This window comes from Clarias gariepinus, chromosome 2, assembly GCF_024256425.1.
Source record: "Clarias gariepinus isolate MV-2021 ecotype Netherlands chromosome 2, CGAR_prim_01v2, whole genome shotgun sequence".
NCBI classification, from domain to species: domain Eukaryota; kingdom Metazoa; phylum Chordata; class Actinopteri; order Siluriformes; family Clariidae; genus Clarias; species Clarias gariepinus.
Window position 1 is genome coordinate 12,615,526 of NC_071101.1, and position 24,482 is coordinate 12,640,007.

The window sequence follows — 24,482 nt, forward strand, 5'->3', positions numbered from 1 at the left end:
ATAATGCCTCCTCCTTTTACAATCATCCCATCATTGATGAAACACTGTTTGTTGTCCTGGCTTGCATGCAACGGTAAACTAGAACTAAACTGCACTAATAAACTCCAACATCTTTCTGCTTATTAAAATGAGTTTGGCTATTAATGTCTGTAATCGTGCTAATAAAAATCGAATAAAAATCGAGTGATAAGACGATAGGGAGGTATCGTCTCCTTTGGAGAACTGGATGTCCATTTGTGACGTGCTCTGTTTGATCCATTAGTTGATGTGGCCTGTTTGATCAGCACAAACCATTGCTTTAAACCCATGATCCACCGTGTCGCACTCTTTTCTCACACCTTTTCTTATTTCTTCCTTTCAATCTTTTTTTTTTCAGTCAAATCTTTCCACAAATCAGCGCCGTCTTATGTCATCAGACTCCTCCCACTCCCAACCCATTTGAAAATCCTCATACCTGATCCTACCTCATTCATAGTATGACACTACTTAATATTTAATAATTTGGCCATATCTTATGTTTTGTAAAATAAACATGGGTAGATTTGTCATGCGTTGAAAGTTTTTAAGTGGTGGCATTGGGGTTAGCACTCTGGTTTTGCATGCTCCTCCAGGGTTGGGGTTCAGTTCTGTGTGTGGAGTTCTTGTGTTTTGTGTGTTCTTTGGGTTTCCTCTGCAGACATACAGATGAGGCTAATCGGCGCATCCAAATTGCTTGTTTTGTGTGTGTGTGTGTGTACCCTGTGATAGATTAGCACCCCTTTCAGGGTGTACCCCGCCTCAAGCCCCTGGGATAGACTCCAGACTTTCTGCAACCATGTACAGGAAAAGCAGTATAGCGAGTGAGTGAGTGAGTGAGTGAGTAAGAATAGGCTAAGTTAATATTACTAAATAAGGAAACTAAAGAATAAGGAAACTAAGGTACAAAAATACACTGTAGTTCTTAGAGTAAAGCTTTAAATGAACACAATGCATTGAGCTTGAGGGAATTGGTCCACTTTAGCATTCTTTTTCTATCTGTGAGTGTACAGAACATTATGAACATAAATGTTTTATTTACCCAGTGAAAATGTGCAGCAGATAAAAGCACATACTGTTCTATTATAGTTATTAACCATAATAACTATAGCAGTAAATAATTTTGCGCAGAGTGTACAGTAGTACTAATTGGGGTACACTGACGCTACCCTATACACACCCCTGCATGGATCATGCCTGCATCCTCCAGACACACCAGCAGTTTCCAGATGTTCTCCAAAGATTTCCATTATGTTATACAAATATGAGTATGCTAACTAAATTGAAATATCATCTATGATCATTTGCAAACATGCAACAGTGGATGGGAATAAAAAAAAATCAGTCCTGCATCAGACGGTATAAGTGCAAACAATCCAAAAACGACAATGTGCAGATGAAGCAGATGATGCAACTCGGCACCCCTGTCAGATTGCAAGTTTGGATCACAGTGACCCAGGAGTTTCAACACTGGCGTTGCATGGGGAACATTTTTGAGGAAGCCAACTGAGAGACCTAGAGATCCTTTTTTCCCCCACACTGTGGGTGTGTATGTGTGTGTTTTGTACATTATACGTCTCCTGTGGAAACCTGGCTTTCCTTGGCTTCCGGGAGAACACACCACTAAGTCCATAAGAGCAAAATTGGGTGTTTGCCATTACTAAGTGGGTGGAATGTCTCTTTCTCCCACCAAACACAGAAACTCTAGCCAATAGTGACCACCTGTAAGCTCATATATTGCTTATAAGAATCTCCATGTGCATTGTGGTGCCCCGTGATGTTCAAAAAGATGCGACTTCACATGTCTTGGAGGAAGCACGTGTTAGCCTTTACCCTGACCAGCTGGTAGCTCTGCTAGCGGGCGAGTGAAGGGACTTAGGGGAAAATGAAATCTAAAGATGAAGATAAAAAATATTAAACCTATTTTTTTAAAAAGGAAAAGCAAAACTGGAAAGTCAATGTAGAACAATTCAATAGAACAGACGAAGGCCAAAACCAGGAAAAATCACAAAACTAAAAACCAGAGCAAGGGTCAATACATGGAGAAAAACAATGACAAATAAGGAAATATAAAAACATTAAAAATAGAACCAAGCAAGAATAAGTTAATAGTGAAACAAACCCTGAGGTGTCCATAACTATTAACGTGTAAATAATCAATACACTGATTAGATGGCGATGGGGAGTGGGTGGAGATAACGTTCTGGGAGATGCAGTTCCAGAGAGAGTGGTGGTATTATGCAGTACTGCGTATTGTATACAGTGTACTGACCCACCATTAATTTCTTCATACTTGGTGGTGTAGTGGTTAGTACTGTCGTCTTGCACCTTCGGGTTCCATGTTCAATTCCTATTCCAGTGTGCATTACAGTAAGTTTGCATGTTCTCCCCATGCTTCATGGGTTTCCTCCAGGTACTACAGTTTCCTCCCACAGTACCAAGACATGCAGATTAGGCTAATTGCCTGTATTGTGTGTGTGAGTGTGTGTGTGTGTGCCCTGCAATGGTCTGGCACCCGGTCCAGGGTGTACTCCGCCTCATCGTGCCCTAAGTCTCCTGGGATAGGCCCCAAGCTCCCCGCGACCCTGAATACAGGATACAGCGATATAGATAATGAATGAGAGCGAGATTAAAATACAGAAATGGAAAAAAAAAATCAGACAAATTTGATACAATTGTCTATAACAACTAATAACAACAAAAATTGGTTGTTATGTAAACAGACCAGAGAGCTATTCCTTAAGACTACATAAAAAAAAAAGATAAAAAGTCTAGCTCTTCCAAAGCAAAATATGAAAGAAATGCACAGTCGGGCACTTTTTGCAATAATATTAGTTTAAACCTGTTATTTGCAAATAATATAGTTTGGAATAATGTAAAAAAAAAAAAAAAAAACTCTGCTAGAAATAATCAAGGTGGACCCTGTTCATCATCACTGATTTCATATGGTACTCATTGCCACCTATTTTCCAGCGTCTCTCTCTCTCTCTCTAAGCAATCATCAGCTTGCTATTCATACAATGTCAGGGGTCTTCTGTACTCACAGTTAACTCTGTTTGTATCCACCCACAGGATTTAGTACGAAGCCAGTTTGAGCTGACTCCCAAATAGAAACCAATAAGTAACTTAAACACAGCGCCGATGCTTTGTTTATTTAATAAACAGGAATTCATGTTTATGCTAATCAGGTTTATCTAGGTGGGTGGCACAGTAGATAGTGTTTGCTGCCTCACAGCTCCAGGGCATGCCGAGATTTACATGTTCTTTCTGTGTTCGCGTGGGTTTTCTGCGGATTCTCCGGTTTCCTCCCACCTACAAAAACATGGGTGGACTGGCTACATTTATGTGCTCCTGGAAATAAGTGAGTGAGTGTGTGCACGTGTGTGTGTGTGTGTGTGTGTGTGTGTGTGTGTGTGTGTGTATTCCTTCTGCCGATCGTTCCAGGCTCCAGAACCCACCCACCCCCGAGGAGGATAAAGCAGTTACGGAATATGTGTGCATAACCTTTACTGCAGGTTGAGCTTTAACATCAGAAAATAGAACTGTGACTCAAAGAAAAACAAATCTGTTATTTCCAGTAAAAACCTAATAATACGAGGAATGATCTCAAACATCTCTCTTTGTTACTTAGTCTTTATTATGAACCTTTTTCACCTGAATAAAAGTAAAAAAAAAACGTACATACTTGCACTTTTTGTTTGCCTTCAGAAGCTGCCTATAAAATAAACTACTAAGATTTTTACAATTTTGTGTACTTTTAAACCCCATCATTATTATTTTTTATGCATCTAAATAATAATTAGCTGGGATTTAATGACATAAAAAAAATTGTATTGTACACATTTTAATAATAATAATAATAATAATAATAATAATAATAATTCTAATTCTAATAATGATAATAATAATAATAATAATAATAATAATTCTATTTATAATAATAATAATAAAAAAAAAATAATAATAATGTTATTAAAGAAAATCTCTGCTGCATGGGGCCTCTCGCTCAATCACTCATCGTCTATAGCGCTTTATCCTGTGTATACAGGGTCACGGGGGGTCTGAAGCCTATCCCAGGAGACTTACACATGTACACACACACTCTCATTTACACACTACGGGCAATTTGAGAACGCCAATTAGCCTAATCTGCATGTCTTTGGACTGTAGGGAGAAACCAGAGTATCGGGAGGTAACCCACCAAGCACAGGGAGAACATGCAAACCCCTATGCACACAGACCTGAGGCAGGAATTGAACACGGTACCTGGAGGTGCAAGGCGACAGTGCTAATCACTACGCCACCAAGCTGACTGCATGAGGACTATTTTATTTTCATTTTTTAAAAATCGTCTATAAAACGTATCCCGGGGAGATTAGGACTCACAGCTGGGTACACCATGGATGAGGTGATTACGTAATCACAGGGCAAAAACTCACACACTCACTCCTACAATGTGCCTGTGTTAGTATTAGTCTAACTGGGAACATTGTGAATGTAACTTTTTAAAAATTTTTAAACAAAAATAAAATCACTGACTGTTAAAAAAAAATTATTTTTGTAATCTTAACGCCTAACCTACTTATAGACCTGTCAATGAACATATTAATGTTTTTCCCTGTTAAAATATTTTCTCTTCATTTCTTATTAATATGTTAATATATTAATTATAACATTATTCCTTAATTAACCTAATAACATTATTTCATGTTGTTACTGTATCTTAAATTGAAATCTCATTATTTTTTAGCTTAATATTTAAAAACAAACTAAATTGATATATAATAATAATACATAATATAATAACATATATTAATGAGCTTGATATAATAAATATAAGCTTATAATTCTCTTTCTGAATACTCTTTTCCGAATAAGAAGTACAGTACATGTTATTTTAGTGCTGGCACACTGGCGTGGTGGATCGGGCTCTATTGCCTCACCACTCCAGGCTGCAGGTTTGATTCCCATCTCAGGTCTGTGTTTGCATGTTCTCCCTGTGCTTGGTGCTCCAGTTTCCACCCACAGTCCAAAGACATGCAGAGTAGGCTAATTGGCATTCCCAAATTGCCGGTAGTGTGTGGGTGTGTGCTCTGCAATGGACTGGCACGCTGTCCAGGGTGTACCCTGCCTTGTGCCCAAAGTCTTCTGGGACAGGCTGCAGGCTTCCCATGACACTGTACAGAGTAAGTGGTATAGAACATAAACGAATATTACTGTACTATAGTTGATTTTAGCTACTTATTATTATTTTTTTTGGCAATTTGAGGTTTTATGGAGGCTCCACTCCAGACATAACTATACAGTAAATTCACTCTCCTTCTCTCCTGTTTTTCTCCTGTAGTGTTGTCCTTCCCTTGCCTCCTCATTACTGTCTTTGGGAATTCTCCTTCAGCATTTTCTCAACATTGCTCTGGCACATTTATAAGCTATACAGACTTGTTTTTTTTTTGTTTTTTTTCTAAATTATTTTTTGCTTTATGCCCTCGTTTATGGCCTGGCGACATGCGCAATGCCGGATTGTACAATCCCGAGACTGCGTTGCATTGTGTAACTCTATCACATGCAGCCTAATGAGGCATGAATCTGTGCCTGGATATTTTCCTGGATAAACTTGACGCTTGATACATTTTTAATTGGAACGATTTGGAGCCCACTGAGGAGATGGATCGCTCCTCTTTATCTTCTATTCAGGCTGTGAGGAGGAGCGAGAGGAGTGACGTGGTCTGTTGACAGAAGTCAGTCAGTCGATTGACAGAGCCGGACTCACTAGCACAAAGATAATGGATTTAATGGGATCTGAATGACCAGCCTTGAGCTTTCCTCCAGTCTGTCCCATTCTCTGTCTTTCCATCTCTCTCTCTCTCTCTCTCTCATTCTGTCTTTCTCCACAGACAGGACAATGATACGTATACACAATGTGTACACTCTGCAAATTGTCATGCAGCCAAAGTGCTTTTGCTCTTATCGTTTTCTCCCCCCCCCTCCCCCCCATCTCCATTAACGAGTATGAATAAGCTCTTCATAGGCTTAAGAAAAGCCCATCTTTGTAAAGTTTTTAAAAGCCAGTACCTGCCTGCTAAGTGCGACCCACATGATGCCCTTAAATATGAAGACTCAGAAGCACAGCTTTAATTATTTATAACGCTAAATAGGGCAGCGGTTCTCATTATGAGTCGCAGCAGCTACACACTGGTGCAGATGAAGCTGGATCCTCCGCATAGCTGGAAGAGAAACACTCGGCAAGAACACTCCCTCAACCATGTGCGTGCGTGGTTTTGTAAACAAAATCTGTCCCCGCATTATTTAATTACAGCCTGTCTTGAAATGTTGGCGTTATTGTTAATATTTATCACGTTGGGACATTCACATTGTCATGTAGGACTGAACTGCTGGAGTTTACACAACAGCTATTCACAAGCCTCCTCTCATTACTGATGCGTATAGCCAGTGTTATACTTTATTCTGGCTTCTTTAATTTAGCATAGTGTGTGCTCACGAAGCAGCTGTGTTCGCATACACTCGCACAGTGCCTTGCATAATTATTCACCCCCCTTGAACTTTTCTACATTTTGTACTGCTGCAACAAGGAACTGAAATGAAATTAATTGGGACGTAATGCCATGATTCTACAAGATATAGCATATCGTTAAAAATGGGGTGAAAATATATTTGTGAAAGTGCAATATTTGTGAAAGTGAAATGAGTGGTGGCACAATGGCTTAGTGGTTAACGTTGTCGCCTGGCGCCTCCAGGGTTCTGGGTTTGATTCTCATCCCTGGTATGTTTGCGTGTTATGCTTGATGGGTATGCTTGATAGCCCATGTGTGTGCTTGTGCCCAGCAATGGCTTGGCACACCATCCTGGGTGTACCCTAATGTCCCCGGCCCCCTGCAACCCCACACAGGACAAGCAGTATAGATAATGGATCATAAAAACTTGAGAAAACCCTCTGTGTTTTGTCACTCATTGGTTTTCTGAGGAGCATTTTGGAAGCTTTAAACCTGAGTGAGCTATATAAAAACTATGAAACTATATAACCTTTGGTTGCCGCCATCTTGGCAACAGCTGGTTAATCCTTAACTGGGCAAAAGAGAAAGATACAATAAGCCAAGTTGTTGTTTGCCTACTTACCTTAGTTACCAAAAGCTAGCTAGCTTAGCATTAGCTTAGCTAAAGTGCTATGGTGGCTAACTTTAATTTATATGCTAAAGTTAATATTCATTTGATTAAACGCCTTTATACATAACCCACACTTCATCTTGTGTTAACTCCTACATTTTTGGTGATAAGTTAAACTACAAATGATTCCAGTTAGCTTGTTGGCTAAAGTGACAATTAACAGTTTGACACCTGCAATGCAGCTGTCACTGTCATACAAATCAGCTACGGGCCTAATTATGCATAATTTTATGGGTTAGTCTGATTTTTTTCAGTTGTAAAGTTGGACATTATAAGCTGGGGGTCTATCAGGACTTGATTACTTTTGGAGCCTGGTGGTCTTTCAAGTCATTGAAAGTTATGCCACTTCCTCATTAGACCCATTTTTCATAACCAAATATTGCCCCTTGTAGTACAGTTTACAAACATAACTAATTAAACTGAGTTGAGCTGTGTACAACTAAAGTGTTACATGAGTACGATATTGATAACATGATAAATACAATCTTAATGGGCCCCAGAGTGTAATACAGAACATACCTAAAAGAAAAAAAATCTCTAAAAGACCAAGAAGCTACCTTGTCTGGGACAGAGTTCTAAAAAAAGCATCAGTCAGGCTTTGGTTATGAATAAACACCCAAACCTTTGAACATTCTGTGGAGAACCATTAAATGCATTATTAAAAAAGGGAAAGAACACAACACAACTGACGCTCCCTAGACTGTCTCGGACGGGCCATCCGCCAAAAAGCTGAGTAAGGAGTAGATTAGTCAGAAGAGTAAACTCTTAACATGATGCTACCACTGGCCAAAGGCAATGCTCATGCTCATGATGCTACCATCACCGTGCTTCATATTTTTATTTTAAAACACACATCTATACCATATGTTATGGGCTATTTGGGAATCTCATATTATCAGAATTAAGCATATAATCAGAATTAGGTCTAGTACAGTTACAGGGTGAAACTGTACTAGACCTAAGGCAAATGTATAAAGGTTCAAAGGAGGTCAATGTACAGTATGCATATCTAAAAACAACAGACTATGGCAGGCATAGTGATACGAAAATGCATAAATTATAAAGGATCTCAGTCATCCAGCCCAATTTTGTAGGTTTTTCATTTCCTCTAAATCCCCATTAGCTGTGCCGAAAGTACATGATGAAGTTTCACAGATGGGTGGTGAAATGTCTCACCCACAATCCTAGTCATCTTGATTTACTCTAACTAGATTTTCTGACTGACATTTTCTTTCATTCCGTCTGTGTAGATGGATACACCACCGATGATATTGAGTTTTACTGGAGAGGAGGAGATGGAGCTGTATCTGGAGTGGAGCGCATTGAGCTGCCTCAGTTCTCCATCGTGGACTATAAACTTATTTCGAAGAATGTAGTGTTTTCCACAGGTACATGTTTTTTTTTCTCCCTCCATCAGACGTCTATCTATGTGGTGGGATGTTTGAATGTAAGTGAAAGGATAGTGTAGAATGAGCCTATGGATATTCTTATTATGGAAAAATCTTATTGATGTTAACAAATTTAAACGATACCTAAATAAAAATTGATTCAAACATTCATTTTCTCTTGGCTGTTCTTTCTTAGGTTCATATCCACGTCTATCGTTGAGCTTCAAGTTGAAGAGGAACATTGGATACTTCATCTTGCAGACCTACATGCCATCCATCCTGATCACCATTTTGTCTTGGGTATCCTTCTGGATCAACTATGATGCCTCTGCCGCCCGTGTAGCTCTAGGTAGGTAGGGCAAAAATGCAATTTGCATGATCGTAATCTGGTGGCATGTACTGTAGATCCAATGCTACCTTGGTTAAGAGATGCATTTTGAGATAAGGAAAGCATTGTGTAAATGTACTTTTCAGCTAAATTGTTAATTGAGTATTGGCAGTGTTGGCTGATAGGCTTATCCTTTTGTCCCTCAGAGAATATACAACTAATGATGTCTTTTTAGTGCATTTGGCTGATGCTGTCTATATACCGTGAGATAAGATATTGTATCTTCCAGCACATGGTGCAACCATCATACACACAACAAGATAAAGTGTGTGCAACAAAAGCAGTAAATGAAATTACAGTTTTAATAGCTTAGCGATGTGATAAACATAGTACGAGGGGCGTTCAAGTCAACCTGGGACTTGTGATGAAATTTCTCATGATTGAAGGCATATAAACATTTGACATCTACTTCAAGCACAGTACACTAATGAGACTTGTAAATGGTGCAAAAGTAAAAAGAAAATCAGTCATGCATATGCATGATGCATATTCAGCAAGTGGAGTGCCTGATGCTTTAGAATGGATGGATAACTTATCGCCAACTGTGCACACAATCATTTATGAACAGCACTTGAACATTGCAGAAACTCGGCTCGGAGTTATTGTCACATCCCTTGTATAGCCCTGACCTCACTCCAAGCTGTTTCCACATGTTTTGGCCATTAAAGGAGTTTCTGGTGTACTGTGAAAACCTTCTAAATTGACGGTATCCAAGCACTAGGGAAACACTGGGATAAGTGCATTAGTGTAGCAGGGGATTATATAGAGAAATAAAGGTAGTTTTTACTCTAATAACTGTGTTCTGTTCATTTGCAAAATCAAAAGTCTCGTTTTGACTTGAACATACCTCGTGGATAATATAAGACTGTAGGTAGTATCTCTTAACTACTGTACATAGAACTGGTGCAACATCAGGAAGATCCAGTATAGCAGACCACCTGAATGTTGAGTTGATCCAATGTGGTGCGAGTTTATGGGCTGCAAGTTTTTACAATTGCAGATGTTAAGAGTCAGGGGTGTTGGATCAAAAGGAAAGTTATTTACTTAATAGAGTAAAATTGTTGAGTCCCAATTTGTCTGAACTAGACACAGACGTCGCAAGTTAATATAAGCTCCGTTGCAGAATTAAATGACCATCATGTTTGAGTTTACAGGCTATAAGATAGTTAGATGTAGCATCGTTTTAAGATGGCATTAAGCTACAACTTTAAAATGTATGGTAAAATTTTTATTGTATATGAAACTACATTTATTTATTTCAGGGTTTATTATAACATAATTTTTATTTATGAACTAACCAGTTTGATACTAATATATGATTTAGCACTGACTTGGCCTGATTCGGCCAAACATGTGTTCAGCTGGTGCAATTTTGCTGTTCAATTTTCTGATTGACTGAATTGATGGATCGGTTTGTTAGGTACTATTATGATGTGTTCCAGGACTTCACCTTGCTGCTCTTTGTTCCAACAAACCAATTCACTAAGAGCAAGTCACAGACAAAACACTGATTTACTAATTATTTTGTCATTACTAAGTGGGGGGAGAAAAAGTCTTTTATTTATAAACATAAATCTTGTGGAATAAATGAAGTAGGTTTATATGTCATAACAACATGTAACATTTTAAAAAGTAAAATCTGAAAGCAGAGAGTTTACTGTGCACGCTGCCATGGGCAAAGTGGATTCAGAGTAAGGTTCTGTCTATAGAAGTATTATTCAATTTGATTTCGATTCAGCATGCCAAGATGTGATTATAAAACGATCCTTAATGTGTCCTAATGGATATTGATTTTTGATATCAATAGTTGTGTTTTTTTCCTGGATAGACCTTTTACAGCTCACGTTAGGTGTCATTCTCCTGTCTGGTTTATTTTATGTCACCAGTATAGAATCCTTTGAGATGAAATGCATGTAGAGAATGATTATGTTTCACATCACTGTAAATGACTGGGGTATTTTGACTTTATTGATGGTTCCACTGCACATTTCCTGATGGTGTTCAGCAATCTTCCGGTCTTGTGGATCAATTATATGATATCATATCGCCCTAAGCAAGAGGAAAGCTTTCTAATCATGAGGCCTGAGGGATTCCGGTAGACAAGCGAAAGTCCAGTACAATATGTCTAATGTGCAGTGGATGCATGAAGTAACCCGTGGTAGAAACCCTAGATGATACGTGATCCAGCCCTCTGGCTCGCAAGCTCTCCCAAACTAAATTAGATGATGCCTGGGTTTGTGTGTGTGTTAAAATTACCTGACTTCAATAAAGGAGAATTCTAGCTTTAGCACATCCATCGCTGATCTGATCTTCTGCCTGTGATTATGCTGACAAAATGATCACTGAATGGTCGTTCTGTGGATTAGAAGTGATTTACCATTTCTCCAGTCTGCACAGAGAATCGTGGGACAGATGTATTTAACCTCTACGTTCATACAGCTTATAGTGAAACACAATAGCTGTACTTGGAAGGCTATTCCTTTGTCTATCTTCTTGACTATTGCTGTTTCTCTCGCTTAGTGCTCAGTAACGTTTTTCCATCTTGGTCCTGGCAGATCTTACTGCTTTTTTCATTTTGCATTTTGTCTTCCATTCTTTGTCTAACCTTGTCTTAAAAGTATGTGCAAGGTTTTCCATAATTGCATGCGTGCTTTAATAGGTTAATTGTGCGTTCACATGCATAACACCTTAATTACAACAGTGGTGTTATGTAACAAAGTACAATACGATGACATCGTTGCTGCACTTAAGTCTGGTTTTTAAGTATCTCTACTTTAAACTTTTACTTCCTACATTTTAAAAGAAAATACAATACTCTGTATTCATTACACTTTTAAACATCACTGCATTTTTTAATAATCCATCATAATTTGACATTTTCTATACTTGCTTCATTACTTTCTTTTTTTAAGAGATGAGTATATGTAATTTGGTGAGAGACATGTCCACATGCATGTTCATGCACTTGGTTCCTTAGAATGTTAGCTACCTGATAACGACAAGCTAACTGATGGGATTGGATCAAATAATGTTGGAGTGGAGAGTGAGATTTGTTTCAGTTTTGGAAGAAAAGAAAGTTCTGTATGCCCCTAAGTTATGTACTTTTACATTTTTTTCGTTGTCTTTATTGTGCAGGAATCTCTCACTGTGACGGGTTGATGATATTCAAAAACCACACACTCTTAGCTGAATTGTATCATCAGATTGTATCAATGAATCTTAGGCTAACAAAAATTTAAGAGATTTAATAAATAACGTTTGTAGACTGACTTTTATACTGACTTGACTATAGAATGTGAACCTATTCATCATCTTTTACATTAACACTTTTACATGAATAAGTGTCCTCTGCCCCATGATGATTTGGCACCCCATTCAGGGTGTACCTCACCTAGTGCCCAGAGTCCCCTGGCACAGGCTGCAGGCCTCCTGGAACCCTGCACAGGATAAGCTCTGTAGAGAATGAGTGAGTGTGTGAGGCTTTGGGGCTACGATAAACCAAGCAGTCGAGTTGTCAGGACTAAAAGAGTCACTTGGCCATGCTTACTGTATATCTGTAACACAGGCTGTGTATTTCCAGCTCAAGCTGTGACTGACTAGAGAAAGAAGAAAGCTCTGTAGATAGAGCTGCACATGGGAGCCTTTCCATGCTTTCCATTAGACAGCCGTGTTGTCACATAGCTGATTTATAGATTCATCTTATGGTGCTTTGAGAATGATAAATGGTGACTTTATATAAGTATTAAGTTTGCCTGGAGTAAGGTTATTTAATATCTTGTAATAAGAAGCTGCTCTGTTCTCTAGGCTACAGTATAAGGTTTCTCATAACTGTAGAGTGGGATTGGATTCAGTACTACAGAGATGTATGCCTAAAGAGGGATTACACCATCTGGGCTTTGGCATAGCTGTGTCTTAAATAAAAAACGATTCCTGCATCGAGACGGAGACATTACCATGGGAGAATAAATAAAAACTAATCTGAAGTATTAAATATTGGGGTTATAGTTAAGAAAGTATATTTCTTTCTTGTGAATTTATGTGCTTAAGTAATTGACACTGTTTTTCCCATGCGTGATGGTCTACAATAAGCTGAAATGAAAGTTGGTGTGAGGAGGTTGCTTGCCTGCGATGCATTAAAAAAATGAATACAACTCGAATGTACAGTAAATATAGCCACAGTTCATACCAGTGATTGTCACAAACATCAGCAATGAAATATTTACAAGTCACTGTGTCATAAAACTTCTTAGATAAAACAAACAAAACCACTTCTTTTTCACTGGATCTCCATTTTGTTCTTGCAAAACAAGAACACGTAACCTAATTAGCGGGAAGGTTAAAAAAGGCACTTGACATGAATTTTCTAAAAAGATTGCCTGAAAATGTTTTTCAAACTTGTGAAAGTTCTGCTGTGACCTGAAAAAAAAAAAAAAACACCTGCAGTAGCACGTTTTATAAGCAGCCATACTTTAACCACCTCCTAACCAACTCCCATAGAATCATGGGTTAAACATGGGACATATAAAACCTTCATAGGAGTTTCTTTTTTCCCTTGAAACCCTTTAATGTATAGCTTAAAAGTTGACATGACTATCAGAAATTATCTGTAAGTAGCTCTGTTTCAAGTGGCTAAAAACCAATGCGTTTTTCCAATAACAGAAGAGTTTAATTAATGAAAATATAAGTTAATATCTAAAGGTTATTAGGGCATGGTGATGTACTGGTTAGAACTGTCACCTGGGGTCTGTGTGCATGAGTTTCAATGTGCTCCCTGTGCATGGTGGGTTCCCTCCAGGTTTTTCAGGTTTTTCAGGTTTTTCCCACGGTCCAAGATTAGGTTAATTGGCGTTTCCAAATTGCCCGTAGTATGTGAGTGTGTGTTTGTGTTCCCTGTGATGGATTGGGATTCCGTCCAGGGTACCCTGCCCCATACCCTGAAAACACAGGGATCTACACAGAATGTTTAAGGCTTCTCCTCAGAGGGATAATCTGAGTTACAGTTCTATATTGCCATCTCCAGTAGACTTGTTTTTCTATTATATTTGATTAAATTCCAGTGGTTTATTATGTAAGCAGTAACCAAACCAGCTGTACTGTATGTGTATAAGAAATATGATGACTTTACCACCTCAAAGTTTTATACCACTGATTTGCCAATGACAGCTTTTATTTACTTTTATTAATTAATGACACATTGTAATTTTTATTTTATTTATGGTTATTTTATGACTATTGTGAAATGTATACTAAACAACATATATAGTTTTTGATATAATTATTTACATTATATTAGCTATTAACAGCTGTTCTGTACAGTACTGTGCAAAAGTCGTAGGCAATATATTTTTTCTAATAAAATCTTTTGCTATGTCTGCATTATTATGCCTGAACAGGAAGCAACATATTACATAACAGACTGGTTTTTACCTGGAAGCACAATAAACCTGATATACTGTAGGCTCCTGGGGTTTGCATAAAAATAGAAAGAAACAAGTGTGACGAAGTTACCAGAAGAACTTTGTCAAATTTTCCAGCACACTCAGTAAAACCTAACAGCTGTTTAACCTAAAATCTGTATTGAACAATACTTTTTTCAAGCAAAGAGTTTTCACACCAAATATTGAATGTGCTTATTTTATTACTCTTTTCTTTTCTTAATAGCACTTTCCTTTATGTAGAAATGTTTTCAAAGGCATCTTTTTTAAAAAAAATTGTAAATAAATATAAAAAAAACAAATATTATTTTGCAAAGTTATGTTTGAAAATGTTGACTGTTTTTGTATATAATAATAATAATGAAGATGCAAAATTAATCCACATCGACTGATTAAACAGGATTGAGCAGTAAACAGCATTGTGGTATAAATTGGTGTACTGTCGTGCTCACTATAGTGCTAGTAATCAGCTATAAGATGTGCCTTTTACTACAACTGTGTTTCAGTAGGGGGTTGTAGGAGGGAGTTTGTTTTTTATCCAAGTTGCCAGCAATTGCCAATAAACAAGTGTTATTGCACAGCAGGCAAGAAGTTATAATATTTGATAACACCGACGAGAGTCCTAAATTTCCTGCATACTGAGGTTCATTTCTAGGTTAACAAGCTTTCCAACAAGACTCAAAAAGGCTGTAGTAATTTATAATACTGTGATTATAGTGATATGAAAATTTCTATATTGACAGTGCTGTATTAAAATGATTTTATGAACTGCTATATTATACTGTTCCATACTTTTGTCCTTGGTGTGTATCCCGCTGTTATCTTTTGTATCCTACAGTATAAAAACGCTATCATAATGCCGGCTGATAGCGTCGCTGCCTCAAAACTCCAGGGTATTGGTTTTGATCCCAGAATTCATCCAGAATACCATGCTGCTGTCTATACAGTACATGACTGCATTTAACTACTGTTTAAAGCTGAAGTACACTGTATCTTGTTTACGTTTCAAGGCATGCATAATCCAAATGTTAATTTATATGGTGGATATGGTGGAGTTCTTGATTGAGGTATTCTTGCTTAGGTATCAGCTCCAACCCAGACAGAGCAGAGCTGCTCAGCACCACTGGGAGTGGAATGCATGTTGAGGAAGGCGAGTCAATATGTTGATTGCGATTCTGCTCAGCAGGAGGGGCAGTGACCTCTAAACATTACAACCTGCTCCTTCAATATCAGCACATGCCTAGTGCTGTAGAATTAATCATAGTGAAGTGCCATACTGCCATACTGGATTTAAACACGTTTCCTACTTGCCCTAAATGTACTTAATCAGCCGGGACATGTTTAGTTTACTGTCTTTATTTGTTTCTTTTCTACTGGAGTGACAAAGCTAATTAGGCTAACAGTTAAACAAAGCCTATAGCCCCAAGATTTTTTGTTGATGAATCTAAACTAAAGACACCAAATTTGTCTTGGCTGTTTGACTACATAGGGAAAATGTGTATCATTTATTGCTCCTTCATTGCTTCACAACAAACAGATGTTTCTGTGTAATTTTCCACTTGCAGGTATCACCACGGTGCTGACCATGACCACCATTAACACCCACCTGAGAGAGACTCTTCCCAAGATCCCGTACGTCAAAGCTATAGACATGTACCTGATGGGCTGCTTTGTCTTTGTTTTCCTGGCTCTGCTCGAGTATGCCTTTGTCAACTACATCTTCTTCGGGCAAGGCCCACAGAGGCAGAAGAAAGCAGCTGAGAAAGCAGCCACCGCCAACAATGAGAAACTCCGACCCGATCCCAACAAGGTAGCGTCTTTTCGGGTGTCTCCAGAGGAAAAAAAGCCAATTGTTAAGAGTTTTCTTGTCTGCAGCTGTTCCCCTTCAGTGATTTTTTTTTTCTTTTTTTTATCTTGTGATTTATAGCCGTGCCCCTTTCAGGATCAATTCCCTCAGTGGCATATGCTTATTGATCAACGCATCTTATGGATACTCATACTGAGTAAGAGCCTAGAAAGACGTAATTACTAGAGCAAACTAGCGTGTGTTCTCTATGCTCCTGGCTCGGTGCTAAAGTTCAAGCTGTCATCCTCCTATCCGTCTCCCAGCCTTTATTCACACAGCCCACAGCAAAGCTCAGTTTATGGTAGCAATGAATGGTGACCTTGCTATTTCACAGGCTAAAAGTCATCTCTCAAATGACGGCTGGCAGCGCATCAAGCTGATCGCTTCATAATCTTATTGAGCTGAATGAGCTAGATGTGCCAAAATCGTTCTCTCCTTGTCCCTCTCTTCTCTTTCTTTCTTTCTTTCTTTTTTTCTTTCTTTCTCTTTCTCTCTACCTCTGAGTGTCGCAAGCCTCCATTTCCCAAAGTAACAGTGCTGATTTTGTGTACTTGCAGTGGATGGTGGGAAATGTAGTTCAAAGAGACGATGCTCTGTATGCCAGAATGAAACAGAGGGAAATTGACGTGTATGACTCGATGTGGGATCCAATCTTTGCCGACGATGCTGCATTAGGACTAGGCGAGCAAAGACTTAAGGTACTGCCCTCTGGATTAAAAAAAATAAATCCCTGGATCTGCATCGATATATACGCAATTAGAATTAATAATGACACCAATATTCCAACCACCTGAGTTGTTTTTTGTAATTCATCGATTTTGGTTGGCTTAGACTAGTGATGATCATCATTTCCACCACTTCCACTCCCCCTTTTTTCATTTGATTTGCTATTTGCACCTGAAGCTCTTTCCCAGTACGCATGAGTTTTACCATTCGCCCACTACAAACTTTTTTGTTTTGATGAATGCTTAAGTGTTGGGTTTCTCTTTGTAAAATCAGGTAAATAGTTCAACAATTAGATTTCGTGAATTGTTTCATGAAATTGTTTCTCCAAACAATTATTGAAGTTTGGAGTTCAGTTTAATCGAATGACTTGGCTTATTTATTTAAAGAGTTTTAACATTCTCAAAACTCTAGATGACAAAACTGCTTATATGTGACAGCACATCGTGGTTATAAGTAAAGGGTAATTGCATAAAAGATAGATAGATAGATAGATAGATAGATAGATAGATAGATAGATAGATAGATAGATAGATAGATAGATAGATAGTTTGAAAATGCTGTTTTTGGTGTGTAACTACACTTTTTAAATTCATTGCCTAAATTTTTTATTCTGATCATTTAATTAAATAAAAAATATTTAGTATAAAAATATGATTTTTTTATAAATATTTTTTACATTTAAATTTTAAATGGAATTATGTTTTAAAGCCTAATTATGGAATTTATGCAAATTATGTAGATTGTTTCGATTTTTTTTTTACAATTTGAAAAATTTTAAAACCAACCAAAACAAATAAACAACAAACAAAATCTAATTTACAAAACAGAAATTCAAATGATTTAATCACAATTCTTTAATTAGGTTATTATCCAGATAACGCAGCTTGCAAAATGCAGTTTGCTCTTGGTAAGGAATAAGGAGCAGGCCACTATTTCAAACACATGGTGTACATTTCACATTGGAATTATAAAATAATAATTTAACCCTAGCTTGTCTCTGTTTTTGACAGTCTGTATTGATGAATATACTATTTGCTCATTTGACCTTTTCCAGGTGCTTGATTCTGGTTCGCTATCCTTGATTGATGATGCAGGAAATCATTTGATTCCAAACCTCAAAAACACCTTGTTTGAATTCTCTGACCCGTTATACGAATTATAAGTTTGTTACAAAAAATTAGTCACCTGTGACAGTTTATCAGTTCAAAGCCATTTAAATCAGCATGACAAAGAGACGTGAAGTTTAAAAAGGGATACGCTTTTGAGTTAGTCATTTTGGTTGGAAAATCAGCAGTCATTGTGCAACAAAGACTAAAAGCTTCATGACAAGACTAACACCCATGTTAGGGAAGAGAGGAGAAGTGTGTTTGCTTTTCTCCTCAGTATCGGAGTGAAACAGAAGAATAGCGGGATCACCTAGAGGAGCTCAATCTCACCTTCTCCTTGTTTTTTCCAGCCTCTTCCTCTCTTCATTTCAGCAGCCTTTTCCCTCACTGCTCTTCTGGACCTTTGTCTTCATGAATTCTCCTTTTCCTTTGCATTTGTTTGCCTGATTATTTCAATTTGCTGACAGAATTTTAACCATGATGTGGTTGAAATTTGGAAATGGCTATACATATTTGACATTTTTCTATTGATTAAACAATATTTACATTTTGTATTGTCATATATCTAGGTTTATTAGGTGTTTAAGCTAAGCACAGTGATGAAAATGGTATAGATAATAATGGCAAATTGCAGAAACTACAGATGGCTTAAAATCCAGGCATAAGTAATTTATTTTTCCTTTAATAAAAGAATAATATTTTTATATCCTTATATTTGTTGCAAAATAGTCTAAATCTGTTTTTCTAATGTATGGATTGATATTTATGCCACTAACTTTAATATCCAAGTTAGACGCTTATGGTCGATTTTGAAATTTATAGCATTTAAATAGTTCAGATTTGTATTTGTTAATTTTGAAATGTTGAGACTTTAATGCTTCAACAGAACTCATCTTGAAATTTGGTTCAGATTTAGATTCAGAATTCTACAAAGCTACATTTGAGCATAAGAAGTACAGATACTAATATTACTATTTTAGCCAATTGAAAGTCAAGAAATTATTGCTTTCCTGTCCTGAATTTAATTTAGTTTATAATTTTACTTAATACTTTCGGTTAAAATAAGCAAACAATTTCAGATTTAAAGCTAATGGCATAAAACTCATTCAATATAAAAAAAAAAAATTGTTTAAGTCGTACAGTAGTTGCTGCAGTTTGCCTGTACCGAGCAGAATAATACAAGAGCTTTGCTTCCATGCTATTCACAACATTTCCATAACACTTAGTTTAGCTTCATACAGTTTTTAGATTTTTTATTTTATTTAAAAAACGTTAGCAAAACATTTTATAAAGTAGGTATAATCAGGAACTCATACTTTCCAACAGATGAATCCAGACGATATCCGGCTGACCACAGTGGAGATGAAGAACGAAATGGGCCCTGGCGATCTCTCCCGTGGTCTGGGTGACCCACGAGGAGCCATGCTGGCATATGACAGCTCCACACTGCAGTATCGGCGGGCAGCATTGGCACGCCACAACTATGGCACCGGTGCTCTTGAGAAGAAGAAGAGCCGTCTACGCCGACGTGCTTCGCAGCTCAAGGTCAACATCCCTGACCTATCAGATGTCAACTCCATTGACAAGTGGTCCAGGATGGTCTTCCCAACTGTCTTCTCATTCTTTAATGTGGTCTACTGGCTCTACTATGTCCATTAAGAAGGGCCAGGAAGAGGATAAAGTACAAAAACATTCAAAAGATAAAATATATAAAACACTGAGTCCCTTTTGTTTCTTGGAAAATAGATTTTATGGAGGTAAAGGAGTCAGGATTGGCTCTTTTTTGTTCTGGGAACACCATAATGACTGACAGAGACAAATACACTAACACAACCAGACTGAAAGTTGCAGAATTTTAATAGATCACGTATATTGTCATTTGTAATTTACTCTGTGGACGAATATTTATGCTTGTGTTTGCATACATTTTAATTTCTTTTTTTGTTTGTTTTGCTAATTATATCTATTTACTTTGTAGCCAATCCTATGTGTATCCAGGAACATTTTAGAGATTATTTTTTTCAAGGGCTCATCCTTTAAAGCCCAGTTTTTTTCTATAGTTCAACTCTTAGACATCTTTTAAAAGCATGCTTCGGTTTGTTTTTCATCTACATCTCTTGCTGTGAGATGAAGCACAATGCATTTTTGTTTCGAGAGTTAAAGATCCTTCTGTTCTTTAAAAAAAAATGTTTGATTTAGTGCAATGCCGCGCACTGAGTGTCTAAACGGCAAACAGGGTAAACACACACCAGGTAACTTTATGATAATGTTGACATCGTTATCGGGGCAGTTGTGGATGGGGCAAAAGGGGGTGCTCTTTCCTATCGACCTAACAGACTTTCTTCGCCCCTCCTATGGTGGGGACTCTGAACTTTTAAAGGCAATTGGATAAGACGTGGGCAAACATCTGTTAAGTGAACTGTTTTGAACCCCGTGGCTGGACATAATGAAGATTCTCATCATCCTCTAAATTCGTCAAACTTTTGTCTGGCTTTGTTCCAGACCCAAGTCATCAAAAAAAACTTCACACACTCCTAATATCTACTTACATGTGAGGGGGACAATACGGCTGACTGACATCTGTGCAACATGATATAATGAACATGAGGTGAGTTCCATTAACGATATAATCCATTAACATTATCAATAGATTTAAGTTAAAAAGAGCTTATAGATGATATTAAATCATGTTACAAAAAGAGTTTTATAATTCATAGTTATAATATTAGGTGTTAATGTTACAAATCATTATTTAAGCAGGTATATTTTGGTGTATTAGCTTTCTTATTATAAAAGATCTCTACTGGGACGCTGAGAAAAATAATCTAAAGAAAGAAATTTGACGAGTCTTTCTCGAGGCCTGCACATGTAAAAAGGATGGTATGGACAGAAAGGAGAGTGTGAATGAAAAATTGTTTTGAAGTCAACTTTTCAGAACAGGGAAGTATCTGGAAAGATCAATCAAGGCATCTGTAAGGTGATTTTGTATCAAACCCTGTACATTATAATGATATTTCATAATGATCTGTAAATATATATTGTGTAATGACTGTCAAGAATAACAATATGTATCTAAATTAAATTATTAAAGCTGAACTGAGCTTCTGTTTTTGGTACTGTGTAAAGGAAAGCAGGATTTAATGGCTAGAGTGGAAAAAAAAGAAAAACTGAAGGAAAAGAAAAAAAAATATGTGGAAATTAAGTATGGGTGTTGAGTCAACATATAAAACAATTAAAAGTAGAACTCTGTGGTAAACAATATATATAGTTAAGTTAAAAAGTCAAAAATATCCACCCATAAATCCACTCAAGTCTTAAATCTATTAAAAGCTAACTTTACTCTATGGTGAGCAAATGAGAGACTAGGCAAACATAAATAAATAATTAGACAAAATAAAGAAAAACATATGGGAGCAAGAATGCTGAGTTGGTAATGAAAAACAAGGCTTTAAATAACATTTCCACACTAAATTTCTGACCGTTAAAAGGACCTATATTTGTATTTACAATGAGATTACTACTGCCTCAGTGGTGCAGTGTATAAGCTAATTATCTTCTTATAAATTTAGCAATGCAGGCTACAGTCCCTTAGCGCCTCCTCAGGAGCTCCCCTTTATGGCTAACAAATTTGGAGAGAAAAAAAACTTAGATAAATTATACTTCCAGCTTCCTTATAATAGTGTTAACTGGCTATTATTAGTATCTGTTAAGTAGGAATAAGTTATATCTCTTACTAAATCATAGTTTTGATATAAATTTAGCTACAGTAACATTACATAGCCATTCAGTAGCTAGCAAGCAGCCAAATGTGCAGTTTAACTGCTTCAAAATTCTTCTGTAGATTTAATTGCCCAATAAAAAAAAAAAAAAGTATGATAAGTATATTAAATCTTAGCATGCCAAAGCATACTTAAGTGTACTTGTATACTTAAGGTTTGCTATTTTGGAACAACTAATTTGTGCTAAGTGTATTTGAGTTGTGATTAAATTGTATAAAAGCACAATTTTAATTTTGTGTATTAAGTATACTTTTGTGTGCTAAAGTGGAACAACTTTAAGTACACAGTATGGCTGTGTGTGTACTAAAGTACGTACCCGGTAGGAATTAATGAAATTTAAGTATATATTTAATGTATTAAGTACATTATAGCTATTTTTACTGTGTTACAAATACATGATTAATATACTATGAGTATATTTTTATTGTAGCAGTAGCATGCTGTTATACTTCTGGCCAATTACAAATACTAAATAAGTATACTTGGTGGTTAATAATTTATTATATCATATAGTACACACAATCTTCTATACTTCTATACTTCTATACAGTATTGCAAATTTGTTATCAGTACACATAAAGGTGTTTAGAATAATTTACAAATGCTGAATGTTTTTTTTTAAACTATAACATGTTTTTGAAACACATTACATCAGTATTATAGAGGCAGGTTTTATTTATGAGTTCAACAGATTTAATTAGCGCAAGGATAAAAGTGTATATTAGAATATACAGGTACAGTATTAGTATAAACCTGGTGTGTTGATTCTAGCTGTTACACAGAGACTGAAAACAGGCCGAGAGCTACGGAGCATTATACCAGAAGCAAAGTACATACGATTTAGCAATAAAACATTAAACAATACATTCTATGGTTTAGAACGCTGTTGCAGTTCGTGCAAATGTAGCTTTATGATAGTGAGCACACAGAAGAGAGAGAGTGCAAACATAAAATAGCTTGAAAGTAATATTCAGCGCGCAAAAGCTAGTTTGTGAGTGTGTGCGCAAGAGAGAGATTCAGCATGCAAAAACGAGTCTAAAAGCATGCGCGCATGAGAGAGTAGTGCACTAAATATAAGAATAAATAAGTACATATGAATAAGTACATTTAAATTTAAATGAAAATATACTGAGAATACTGTATATTAAAATTTGTATTCTAATGTTTACTTTCTGTACAATTTGTACGATTATTTGTAGAAATTTTGGAAATTAGACCAATCTTTCACTTTATATATATATATATATATATATATATATATAGTATATTTTCCTATAATATATGTTTGGAAAGTGTACTATAATACAATATACATTGAAGTTTGTTTAAAGTTTAATTCGGAAATTTGGTAAAAGCATGATGTTAGTATACTTTTTATATATTAACTGATGGTACAACTTTTTATTAGTATATTTGCAGTGTACTATAGAGGATTTGAATATATTTGTAATACACTAAGTGGATTTTTTCACCACTGGGGTGGAGGTAAAGATATTATGTATTTTTATTTTTAGGTGGGAAAAAAACACATTTCTATGTATAAGAGTGATTAAGTGAAGTTACAGCTCTGGATACTCCCGTAATAGTGCATTGTCTACAGTATTATTGTTCAGAGCTGCAAATAAAGTTGCTTAATCAGCTAATAGCCAGTACAAAATATCTAGTACAATTCAAAACTCCACATTTGACCTTTAAATACATTGTATTATTATTATTATTATTATTATTATTATTATTATTATGACTACTTATAGCATTTCTTTCATGAAACCTCAAATATAATATTTTACACTCAGCAGTCACTTTAATAGGAACACTGTACACTTGCATATTCATGCAGTTTTCCAACGTGGCCCCAGCACAATGCATAAAATCATGCAAATATGGGTCAAGAGTGGCAGTTAATATTCACATGAAACATCAGAATTGGAAAAATATCTAATTTCAATGATTTTAACCATTGCATAGTTGTTAGTGTCAAACAGGCTTGTTTTAGAAATTTAGTAACAGTTCCTGCATGTTCTCCACATGCTTGGTAGTTTCCTCTGGGTGCTCCTGTTTTCTCCCACATTCCAAAGACATATAGGTAAGGTTAATTGACGTCTCCAAATTGCCCGTAGTGTGTGAATGGGTGTGTGAGTGTGTGTGTGCCCTGCGATGGATTGGCACCCTGTACACGAGCCAGGGTGTACCCTGCCTCGTGCCCTAAGCCTCCTGGGATAGGCTCCAGGTCCCCGCGACCCTGAATACAGGATAAAGCGGTATGGAAGATGAGTGAGTGAGTGATGTCCTCCACGTGCTTGGTGGTTTCCTCCAGGTACTCCAGTTTCCTTCCACAGTAGAAAGACATACAGGTTAGGTTAATTGGCTTTCACAAATTGCCCGTAGTGTGTGAATGAGCATGTGAGTGTGTGTCTTGCAATGGATTGGCACCAATCTTTATACCCTAAGCTTTCTGGGATAGGCTCCAGTCCCCTGCGACCCTGTATACAGGATAAAGCAGACAATGAGTAAGTGAGTGATTTCCTGGACTCACTAAATCTACACAGATACAGGTAGCTTAAAGTTTCTTTTAACCTACAACTTCCAGTTACACTGAGATTGTGTCCACTGTAGC

General features: G+C 36.8%; 1 protein-coding gene across 4 annotated transcripts in view; it reads left to right on the forward strand.

The window, feature by feature from the left end:
- The window catches only part of gabrb2a (gamma-aminobutyric acid type A receptor subunit beta2a), a 66,609-nt gene extending 45,427 nt beyond the window's left edge, over positions 1 to 21,182 (forward strand). For 3 of the 4 annotated variants that reach the window (XM_053491176.1, XM_053491178.1, XM_053491180.1), the window contains 5 exons: positions 8,448 to 8,585; positions 8,782 to 8,934; positions 15,974 to 16,218; positions 16,812 to 16,952; positions 19,413 to 21,182. In XM_053491176.1, coding sequence (XP_053347151.1) covers positions 8,448 to 8,585; positions 8,782 to 8,934; positions 15,974 to 16,218; positions 16,812 to 16,952; positions 19,413 to 19,745 — 1,010 coding nt within the window. In that variant the 3' untranslated portion in view covers positions 19,746 to 21,182. The remainder of the gene's footprint in view (positions 1 to 8,447; positions 8,586 to 8,781; positions 8,935 to 15,973; positions 16,219 to 16,811; positions 16,953 to 19,412) is intronic. The other variant, XM_053491179.1, reaches the window with a different exon arrangement.
- Positions 21,183 to 24,482: the final 3,300 nt, after the last annotated feature.